At 36.9% G+C, this 12,467-nt stretch overlaps 1 protein-coding gene across 2 annotated transcripts in view; it reads right to left on the reverse strand.

The window, feature by feature from the left end:
- LOC150110102 (uncharacterized) overlaps window positions 1-12,467 on the reverse strand; it is a 268,812-nt gene that overhangs the window by 39,348 nt on the left and 216,997 nt on the right. For both annotated transcript variants that reach the window (XM_090391413.1, XM_090391419.1), the window contains exon 11: window positions 8,259-8,339. In XM_090391413.1, coding sequence (XP_090247539.1) covers window positions 8,259-8,339 — 81 coding nt within the window. The remainder of the gene's footprint in view (window positions 1-8,258; window positions 8,340-12,467) is intronic.

Here is a 12,467-nt window from a genome sequence, read left to right on the forward strand (position 1 = left end):
GCCTGCATTTGAATGGATTTGGTGTGCGGAGACTGGAAAAAATGTTGATGAATGAAGTGAAAATGGATGTGCAGAACCAGGGAAACTAGAACTACCAAGGAGGGGGGGGAGTAGATATGCGAACATCAGTGAGACAGTTGAGTGTAAGAATGTATATAATGTACCCGAGCCAGTACTAAGGACAAGAAATCGAAATGGGATAGTTAGAATAAAGCATCAAGATGGGGGTGGGACAAAGGGACCTCTGCATTTCATGTATACTAATGCCAGGAGTATTAGGAACAAGAAGGAAGAATTTTTGGCCTTGATTGGTTCTTCCTGGCCACAGGTTATTGGCATTAGTGAAACATGGCTGACAGAAGATGATATAGTTAGTGGGATAGAATGTGTAGGTTATAGTGTGTTTAGGAGGGACAGAGAGAATAAAATGGGGGGGGGGGGGGAGTGTTGTTATTGATGATGAACTGCAGCCAAGAAGAATTGAAGTTGAATTGCAGGATAGTGAAAAGAGCTCATTTGAGGCTATTTGGTGTGAGATTGAGACTGGCAGAACAAAATATACAGTTGAGTGCTGCTATAGACCAGGTGACGGAATAGATGGTGGAGATAGTATGCATAAACAAATTGATGAAATGAGTGGAAGGAGGGTAATTATTATGGGGGGATTTCAACTATCGTAACATTGATTGGAAGGAGGAGAGGACACAAGTGAGGAAGGAAATGGATTTTATTCAATTATTAAGGGATAACTATCTGAGACAGCATGTAAGTGAAAATACTAAGGGTTTGAGAGTGCTTGACCTGGTAATAGCATCTGAGAATTTGACTGTAATGAATATGACCATGTTGTCACCTATTGGTGAGAGAGTGATCATAAGGTCTTGACCTGGGAGGTGGCTAAAGGTGTGGAATTTTCGATTAAGACAGGTATAGGTGGAATTACCATTCTGGCAAGTATGACAAGCTTAGGAGATTGCTTGGATCAGTGCCATGGCATGTACAACTGCAAGGGCTGGACGTCGATAGAGCATGGGAAGTGGTCAAGGAGAATTTACAGAAGGTTATGGCTGATTATATATGGCTGACCTAGGGTCCGAATAGTAAAACAAGAAGGGGTTAAATGGATGAATAATACCATTAAGTTTGAGCTGCAAAAAAAAGAAACAACTGTGAAGTGAATTTAAAGAGAAAGGTGACCTGCAGGCACATGAACAGTATAAAATGCAGGCCAGAAGGGTAATGAGTGTGGTCAAAAAAGCAAAATTATTATGAAAGGAAACTAGCTATGCAAGCTAAAGAGAATCCCAAACAGTTCTTTCAATATGCTGCAAGCAAAAAAAAAACTGTACACGGCAGAAGGATTTTAAGGAATGAGGATGTTAAGGAGGTCACGGAATCAGTCGATATAGTGGAATTACTGAGTGAGCACTTTACAAGAGTATATCATCCAGGTGGTGACATTGAAAAAATGAAGGAACCATTAGTTTATATGGGAATTGTAATGAATGAAGTGGAGGTGAATAGTCTATTACAGAACCTTAATGTGAATGCATCTGTGGGATTAGATGGTATACTGGCACGGGTCTTATGTGAAGCAGCTAAAGAATTATCAGTGCCCTTGACAATGTTGTTTAATCTGAGTCTTGGGTCTTGTTTAGTCCCGAAGGTGTGGAAAGAGGGGAAAATAGTTCCACACCATAAAGGAGGATCCAAGACTACTGTTGCAAATTACTGACCGATCAGCATATCAGGAGTCGTTGTCAAGGTCTTGGAGAAAGTAGTCAAGGGAAAAATACAGGAATGGATTGTTGATAATGAGATACTGTACGGGGGACAGCATGACTTTGTGACGGATACATCATGCCTCAGTAACTTGCTCAAGTTTAATAACACAGTGATGGCTGAACTGGATAAGATTAATGGGTTTAGAGTGATACTGCTGGACCTGGCTAAGGCATTTGACAGGATATCACATGGAATTCTAATCCATAAACTACAACATATTGGAATGGATATAGGGTTGGTGAGATGGATAGGTGGGTGGTTGATGGAGAGATATCAGAGAGTAGAGTCCAAAAGACGGCCTGTGACTAGTGGTGTGCCGCAGGGTTCTGTTCTTGGACCACTGCTGTTTAATTTGTTCATTAACGACATAGGGAGAGATCTAAGAGGAACAGTTCATTTGTTCACTAATGATGCAAAGTTAGGTAGGGCAATAGTAAATGCAGAATACATCAAAATCTTGCAGGAAGACTTGGATAGATTGGAGTTCTCGGCTAAGGAGAATGGATGTCAATTTTATGTGACAAAATGTAAGGTTATGCATTTTGGGGTGAAAAGATTAGCAGCAGTATACCACATTGGTGGAACTGTGCTCCAGGAGATTGATGAGGCCAGGGACTTGGGAGTGTTGGTGGACAGGGAGATGAAGTTTAGGGGGCATATTGCAAAAGTGGCTAAATCAGCTCATCAAATAACTTGGATGTTGAAGAATACTTTGACGAGCAGAGACAAGCTAGTTATTGTTCCTCTGTATTGAGCCTTGATAAGACCCCCATCTCGACTAATGTGCCCAGATTTGGTCACCGAGGTTTCTTCTTGATGGGGAGGAGGTGGAGAGGATCCAGAGGCGAGTGACCAAGATGATAGCAGATCTATGGAATGAACCTTATGAGAACAGGTTGAAGAATTGTGGGTTGCAGAAATTAGTTGATAGACACAAAAGGGGAGATATGATTGAGACATTCAAATTGTTAAAGGGTTTCTATAGGATTAATTCAGAGGATATTTTTGAGATCAGGACTGGTGGTGGGAGAACTAGGGGACATCTATGGAAGCTGGGCAAGAGTGTGGTTAGCAGGGGTGTTAGAGCTGGGTTCTTTACTTTTAGAGTGGTAAATGAATGGAATAAGCTGCCAGAGTCTGTTGTGGGTGCTATGACAGTGAATGAGTTCAAGGCAAGGTATGATAGATAGTGTGAGAATGTCGAATAGTTGTGTGGACATGATGTTTAGGGCCTCCCTCGATGAGTCTAAGGACTCCCTGGAGTCGCCTGCAATAATAATAATAATAATATAATACCCACTCCCTATACTTTCTATGCCTTTGGTAATGCACATGACTGTCAGATTGGGTCCTTGAAGTTTTGCCATGCTGGTACTGGATTAAGTGGCATTGCAAATAAAATAAAACAATAATGATGTAACAAGTTTTTTCACTTGGTTATAAATTAAACTTGCCAAGAAATTATATTCTTGTTTAATCCTTGATCCAAATGTAAGCAAACAAAGTTTACATGGGAAGCATCTTCACAACTAGGCTACAGATGTTCATCAGTGAGTAGGTAGACCTAGTTAATACCAAGTTTGTAGCGAGTATAACTTAGATCCCTTCTATGAGAATTGCCAAGAGGTGTCCTATTAAATTATTAATAATAATGAAGAGCCAAAGGCTTCAATTTGGCGACATGAACTTATTTAAGTTAAGGGATATTATATCCCATATTGTTTCTTAGTCGAATAAGAAACTCAAAGAGTTTCATGCCGAATATAGAAACTATATAAAGAGCCTTTGGCTCTTCATTATTATTAATAATTTAATAGGACACCTCTTGGCAATTCTCATAGAAGGGATCTAAGTTCTGTTTGCTACAAACTTGGTATTAACTAGGTCTGATGAGACCTCAAAAAAGGTCGAAACCGGTCTGGGTAGTGACCTTCTCTCATAATATTGAACAAAATACAGCTCCTAGGAGTTAAGTTCACATTATGGGTAAATATCAAGAATAGTGATCGGAGCTTGCTCCACCTTTTACACGAGTTGCCTCAGCTTGCACTACCTTCAAGGTTCAGTTGCTGCACTATCCAGGTATTTGCTTACACTTGGAATCGCCGAACTTTATTTATATTTATATAGTTTCTATATTTGGCATGAAACTCTTTGAGTTTCTTATTCGGCTAAGAAACAATATGGGATATAATATCCCTTAACTTAAAAAAAAAAATTGTTATAAAATATGAGCAAACTGCTAAAACAGCATTCCTTCGGTAAACCCATTCCTTACAGAATATAGCTTCTCTCTACCCATCATGTATGTTCTAAACAGGAGTGGCACTGCGGAACTGCAGCATCCCCAATTTTTCTCGATATATAAATATATTTATTAATTTATTTATTTGCTTGTAATATTTAATTTTATCATCAACAATCCTATACAATTTTCTGCTTTTGTATAAAAAATAATAAAAATCCATCTTGTAACACTTAGGAGGGCGAAGGATGCTAGCAACATTTTGTTTACCACAGTGTCATATCACTACGCGGGCAAGCATATGCACAGTATAGTGAGATGCGAGCTATTAGAGTAATGCAGCACTGTCCATCGTGCAGTTCCACTGTTGTTTATATGCAGTTTACACCAGTAGTAGAGTGTTTGTAGTGCTTATCGTGTTTACTCCGTCTCTTTAAATATTTGGACATTACAATTAAAGACATAACATTTGTTATAGTTTTTATTTTAGAACATTATTGGGGTTATGATAATGGATTTTATTTTAAAGTAATTTTGAATTATACTAAACTGTATAATTTTATTGATAATAAACAATATTTTTTCATGTTTAATGTTTTTTTAAATTTTTACCATAATTTTGATATTTTATCCAAATATGTATACACTGTACTTACAGTGTGTATGTATATTTCGAAAGTTGCAGCAGCCCCATGATTTCAAGCTACGAGCCACCACTGGTTCTAAACCAACTTCTCTAAAATCTTTTAGCATGCTAAATGTATATTTAATATACTTTAAATTGGACATACTAGGAGAAATAAAAATTTAGAAAATCAAAACTACATCAGAGATCCTGATAGGTCAGTAATTAGACACATCAGTTTTTGCACCACCCTTGTACAATAGAACTATCATACATTCCTTCCATTCCTGTGGTATCTTTTCTGAGCTGAGAATCAAGTTGTACAAACTGTCAAAGTCCTAGCCAATTTGGCTATACATGCATTTAGCATATTTGCCAATGTCCCATCTAACCCTATTCAGCAATAGAGTAGATGGAATATTGGCACATAACTGTTCATCCAATGTAGTAGCACTGTGCACCATGTTACATACACCAGCTTGATATATCTTAGCAAAGTGAACACTCATTAATTGAACATTGTCATTAGCTTTTGACACTAGAGTACCACTGCATTCAGTAAAGTTATTCTTCCACATTCATTCTTTCTTTTGCTTGCAGTAATTTTGAATTATACTAAACTTTTGACACTAGAGTACCATCTGCATTCAGTAAAGTTATTCTTCCACATTCATTCTTTCTTTTACTTGCAGTAGAATAATAAATTCTTTTGTATTGCTACGAGCCAATTTCTTTTCATATCCTAATTTAGCTTTCACACAATGCTTGTTACTTTTCTGGCCTGAACTTTATATATTTCATACCTCCTCTCTTTCTCTCTCTCTCTCTCTTATTCTCATTATATTCCTTCCACATAATCTTCTTATGGATCTCTTGCTTAATAATATTGACAGCCATTTCACTCCCATGCTATTTATTCCTCAAACTCTAGGGACACATTCAGATAATACCTCATTTAAGCACTTTTTCAAAGATTTCCATATTGCTGATATCTTTCCCATGGGACCAAAGATAGTACTTTCCTAAATTGATCATAATTTCCATCTTTGTAGTTCAGCATTTAATGTCTTAATTGGAACATCAATATAATTAGCTACTTCCCAAGAAAGCATGGCGTGATCACCATCACCAACTGGTGGTAAAATAGTCATATTCTTAACAGAAACCCTTTCTGATGCTATGAACAAATCTAACACACTTTGACCTTGAGTTCCTTCTTTCACATGCTGCTTGAGAAAAATGTCTCACAACAACAACTCAATAAATTCTTCTTCATTATTATCATGAGATTTCTCTTCTACCCAATCAATGTTTAGATAATTAAAATCACCCATAATGATCACTCGTTTTGCACCTATCAGGATAAATTGTCAATGAACTTCATCATCCCCTGCAGCTGATCCGCCTGGTCTGTAGCAACACCCATCCATATATTTCATCCCATTAGCCTCCACTTACACCAGATAGCCTCAAACTCACTGCTAGATTGGATATTATTGCCATTACTATTTTCATGCATTTCTACCCTAATTGGAATTAAGTCTTCTGATATCATTAGTAGTACTGTCTCTCCCGTTTACTATATCTTCTGTCATTCCTAAAAATACTATACCCTTAACACTCGATCTCAGTTACAATATCAAATTCTGATAGCAGGTTTCACTAATAGCAACAATCGTATGCCAAAGCATGAATAAAGCTATGAACTCAACCCCCTTTGTTTCTGATGCTCCTGGCATTTGTATATATATAGATATAACAAATTACCACCTAGCCTTTTCTTATAATTAGATATGTGATCTGTTTGGCTTTGTAGACCTTTCTCTTTCTCCTCCCCAGACACACTCAACAGGTCCAAATCCAAAGCATACATTTCTATCCATTCACCAGATGCATTATGTTCAAAACTATTCCTATCTTTATGGACAAACTGGAAGATCTGCCAACATCCATCTTGAAGAACACAAGAAATATATCCACTGCCACAGTTATGGTCAGTCAAGTCTAAGTGACCATGCTGTATGCGGGAATCTATATTAGATCTGCTGCATTTGTTTTTATCATTTTGTTTCAGAGGCAGATTTTATAGCTTCGTTTTTCTCTACCAAACTAGGATTCGGTCTCTGAAGATTTATAGGCTCAATAATGCTGAAGATATTCAATCCATATCTTGATTATTCATGGTTTTATGAGGAGGTTTTAGCATTTCTCCCACAGAGTTAAGTTTGCTTGATAGACAGTTGGCTACAGCATGCCATTGTTGATATTATTACATTTGCCATCCAAATGATAGGTAACCCTGTGGGAAGTTTTTGGTATTGAGACTACATTATTATGTAATTAAAGAGTTTAATAAAAATAAGCAATTAAAAACGAAACAAGTTTCGTAAGTCGTAAGACTAACATCATCAGGAGTACTGGTACATCAAAAACATCTAATATGTGTAATTAATTGTTAATAGGCTTTTGTTGTGTAAAACTTTTATGTACCAATACCCCTGATGATGTAAGTGTTACAACTTATGTAATTTAATAAAAATAAGCAATTAAAAACGAAACAACTTTCGTAAGTCGTAAGACTAACATCATCAGGAGTACTGGTACATCAAAAACATCTAATATGTGTAATTAATTGTTAATAGGCTTTTGTTGTGTAAAACTTTTATGTACCAATACCCCCTGATGATGTAAGTGTTACAACTTATGTAACTTGTCAGGCTTTAATTACTTATTTGTATTAAACTCTTTAATTACATAATAATGTAGTCTCAATACCGAAAACTTCCCACAGAACTGCTAAACCCCAGAACCTTTTGCATGATAGGTAATCCTGCCTCTGTTCCTATTTAGCCTGTGTTCCACTACCTTGGAATGTCTAATCAACCAAGTAATCAGCTGTCTCTACCATGGGAGTAGGGAATACAGATGCCAATGAAAAATTGCTTTAGAATGTGCTACTACCATCATATTTCAATACATTTTGAAACATGCAAGCCCCTTCTCCATGTCAAGATGATGAATCCTGCAAAAGATCTGTATGATGATCATCACCATCATCCTTTCAGGGATTTAGGCCCAGTGGCCTGTTCCAGTCTCTTTCCATGTTTTTCCTTGGTCATCCCTGACTTCTATATCGTTCAAATGAGTGGTGTCAGAGTATTTTTTGGGGTAGTCTTGAGCTGTCCATTCTTTCGATATCTTCAATCCACTTCTTTCGGTATTCATATACCTTGTCCAATACCGAATCTATTTTTAGTTCTTTACGTATTTCCTTGCTTCTTCTTTTGTCCTGGAGAGTATAGCCTTTTCTCCAGTTTTTATTCTTTTTTCTTAAGCAGTTTTTATGGTCCATAATTCATAAGGTCCATATGATAACAAATTATTATTTCATAATATTTTTAAACTAATATCTACTATATAATATTATATAAGTAGTGAGCTGCCTGTCTAATATTTATCTTAGCTAGGAAAAATTTAATGTGGCATAAAATTTTTGGAAAAGAAAACGAATTCCTAGTGTTCCCAAATATATGCTAAAAATAAATAAAAATAGACAAGTGGCAATGATAGCAAAATAAAATAATGCTAAAAAAGATAACTTACTTTGTAATGCATTGGGTTGACGTTTAATTCCTGGAACACTTTCTTTAGCAGTTCTGGCAGTGCATCAACATCCATGGTATACTAAACATGAAACAAAAAGTCACTGAATGCTGTTATTTAATTCAATAATAATAAGTAAAATGTCATACACGAGACAGAAAAATATATCCTGTACCATGTACCATAGTTCAAGAATTGTTCTGCTTTTGAATAAAAGCAAGACCATAATAGATTTAGTTTAATCCTTTATCCCAGTGAGAGCAAACAAAGTTTGCGCCTGAAAATATAAAGGATTAAACTAAATCTATTATAGTCTAACCTAGTGATAAATAAATTTTCAACATCTTTCTCTAAATCCAGAGTAATTTTTAAAAAAGGTGATAAACCTTTTGGCAACTCCCATAGGCACAGATGACTTGCTACTGCTTCTGCCTGGTATCTCCAGCTCTGGGCCTGGCTCCCACTGAAGAGACCTCAATAAAGGTCGAAACTAGTCTGGGTAGATGGCCAATCCCTTTAATGCATAACAGTATACATATCCACATAGGAAATGTGTTTTGCATTATGGGAGATACTGGGTTAGAAGTGCCTGGTAGCTTGCTCCACCTTTGACACGAGTTGCCTTGGTGTTGCACTACTTACTGGATAAGATAGCACAACACTATATTTAGTCCTGAAGATATTTTCAGGTGCAAACTTTGTTTGCTCTCACTGGGATAAAGGATTAAACTAAATCTATTATAGTCTAACCTAGTGATAAATAAATTTTCAACAAAAGCAAGACCTAGTAAAGCAGAATATTCTGTTTTGATATGATGATTCAATCTCATCCCACAAACCTAATTTCATGAGATACACAAAAAAGTAAAGTACCATCCTTCTTAAAGGATGAATCTAATTCCTAGGATGATGAATGCTGATGTAAACCAGAAAGGCGTTAACCAATTCTTTTGTCATATGGTCAAATGTAAAGATGACATCCACACCAAATTCTCTGATGATTCAATTTAGCAGGAGAGAAATAAGAAACTCATAGTAGTCTATTTGTTTGCAAAATATTCTTTGTCAAATGAAATATATAGAAATAGAATAAAGAATTATGCCAGCCTGGCTAGCTAAGTGGTTATATTTGCTCTCTAACCAGCAGGCTTTGGCTTCAAATCCTACCATAGACATAGATGTTTGTGATTGTCTTTAGGTGAGACTTTCATCACCTGGTGCAAAACCACTGTTCCCACTTATTAGAGGCTTGAAGTGGCCTTGAAAAAGTTCCATATTTGGTCTCTAGTGCAGGACTTCTGAACTATGTAAAATTTTTATTTTATTTTTTATTTTTTCCTGTTGAACCTAATATAATCTCAATACACAAGTTTTCATAATCTCAATACACATGAGGTTGGTTAATCAACCTACACTACATTAGTACCATGTATAGGTAGTAAGAAGGTGGGAAAGTAGAAACTTGTTTAAATTTGATTTAAAAGTCTGTATAATGTATTCCTTGGGGAAACACATAAGGAGGAAGACTGTTTCCACAATACAACAGTAGCAGGAATGAAAAAATAAAATTACATAAAAATATATAAAATTAATAAAAATAGTATAGAAAAAAACCTTAGCCCACTCATCTTACTAAAGAACTTCAGGTTTACAAAAAACCTTTTGCTAATGGGAGTTGCATTAAAAAAAAAAGAATGCAACAAACAATGAGATTAAATAACTCAAGTGATGTCTTAAAAAAAGTCTTCGACTTTGTTTTTTAATATTGAAGGCTACTAACTTGAATATGTGTTCCCTAAATATCCACCACAACAAAAATTATAGGAAGCATACATTTTCCATTATGATGTATTCAAGAATCTTCCTCAGTATGTGAATAAACCTTCAATGGCTGGTATCTTTAAATGTTTACCTACTTATAAGGGAAGAACATATGCAGTGACAGAAACAAAAGACTAAGAAATAGCAATTAATCGCAATGTGATAAAGGATAAAATATACAGCTGGTTGTTGCTATAGGGGCAGGTGGAAGTACAGGTCAAGTAATAATTATGAATTTCAACTATGGGGGACATTGACTGAAAGGAGGTAAGATCAAATATCTGGAATGAAATTAAATTAATTAATTTAATAAATTTACTTTAAACAGCATGTGAATGGAATAGATTCAGGGTTCAAGAGTGCTGGACCTGATCAGAGCATCTTGAGATCTGTCCACAACCAAGGTAGAAACACATAAGGAGGAAGACTGGTATACCAGGTCCCTTGCAGCTGCAAATTGTCCTACTTTGGCCAAACAGGCAGAACAACAAATATCAGGATTTCAGAACACCAAGACTACATCCGGTTTCACCAGTACAGCTGCTCTGGGCTGGCAGGCCATGCCTTAGATACCCACCATAAAATTCGTTGGAAGAAAACAAAAATAATTTATCGCAGCAAGCTTAAATACGAAAGATTATTTAAAGAATCTTCAGCAGCTCTAAAAAACGTTCCTAACCTCAACAAATTTGGGTGCATGAAACTACCCCAAATTTGGGAGACTTACATTATGAGAACTTCAGCCCAACTGCCAAGACTACCAAATCAGCCGCAAGAGGGCACCATTAGGACTTTAGGAACAATATTAATTTCTTGCTTTCTTCCTCATTTGCTTTGTATTAGTGCCTGCGTGCACATACCATATCTTTATGTTCCTGAAGATGGCAATGTGACGTTGCCGAAATATAGAAGTTATTCATTAAAGTTAACTTTAATTAATATAATTTATATGCGTTGGTAATTCCGTAAACTAATTACCAGTTATGTCTGACCAACGTATAAGCCTTGCTACTAGAATCGTGATCATCCACGGAGATGCTATCGCACGAAAGGCCCTTCAATACGGCAAATTGAGGTTGAAGATATCGAGGCAAATAAATCGTCTGACGTTCCTAAAACGCTGCCGGGATAACAAAGTAATCCCTAATTGTGTTAAATTGAAGCACCGTTTTACTTCCGAGAAAGCTCTGCGCATTTATAATCGCACTAGCTTCGCCCTCTTAAGAGAACAAATCACCACGACGCGCGTTCTCCTTGCCGACAAAAACAAAACCTTACGGGCGCTAGAGGAAGAGCTTTCGGATACACTCGGCCGTAATCTTATGATGTCTCATGCGCATCGGCAAAAAAAGAATTCAAAAAAATACGAAGTCGGCACTTGAAAAAATACGAAAACCTGACAAAGAATTCTACTTCCTTACCACAGCCACCGCTCAACACTGTAGTCAACCTCTCGTCAGCAGTTTTAAAGCCTGAAGCACTCACCTCCAAAAAGAATACCTGCCGAAGAAATCATGATCCAGATAGAACGTGGGATTTGCAACCTGCCTAACCATATCGCCAACAACGTTAGACTGGATGTAGTCAGTGTTCTCACTAAAGCCAAACCTCCAAAAACCAACTTATCCAAAAACGAATATGCAGCCCTACAAGAATTGAAAAACAACGAAAAAATAGTAATCACCAAGGCGGATAAGGGAAACGCCACTGTGGTGCTCAATCAAAAAGACTACAAAGGTAAGCTAACTGCTTTAGTACTAGACCGTACGACTTACCTCCCCATTGAATATAATCCGACCAGCTCTCAGATTAGAACTCTCCACAGACTCCTTAAGAAGGTCACTTCTTGGCCTGTGGAAGTCACCCAAACTAAAACCTTATAACTCTAGATCCCCCCAATTATATGGACTCCCAAAAATACATAAACAAAATGTGCCATTGTGTCCCATAGTGGATGGCATTGATTCCCCCACATATAAATTAGCCAAACATTCAGCTAAAACGCTCGCACACTATACTGGCAACACACCATCACACATAAAAAACTCAGCCCACTTTAAAGCCAGTATAGAAAACCTCACACTCCAACACACTGACATAATGGTCAGTTTTGACATCTCCTCCCTATTCACTAATGTCCCACTCAAAGAAACCCTAGAGCTCATCCAAGCCAAGTTTCTTCCCGATATCTCAGCCCTATTTCAGTTCACAATGAACTCAGGCTATTGCGTTTGGCAAGGAAAGTTCTACAAACAGATAGAGGGGACAGCCATGGGTTCACTGCTTTCCCCACCCTTGGCCAATTTCTTTATGGAGCAGTTTGAAGAGAAAGCCTTAAACTCCGCCCCACAAAAACCCACTATTTGGCTTCGTTATGTGGATGATGTG

The sequence above is a fragment of the Typopeltis vanoorti genome, chromosome 1 (genome assembly GCF_054136105.1).
Source record: "Typopeltis vanoorti isolate ZY-2024b chromosome 1, IOZ_Tvanoo_1.0, whole genome shotgun sequence".
Taxonomy (NCBI): domain Eukaryota; kingdom Metazoa; phylum Arthropoda; class Arachnida; order Uropygi; family Thelyphonidae; genus Typopeltis; species Typopeltis vanoorti.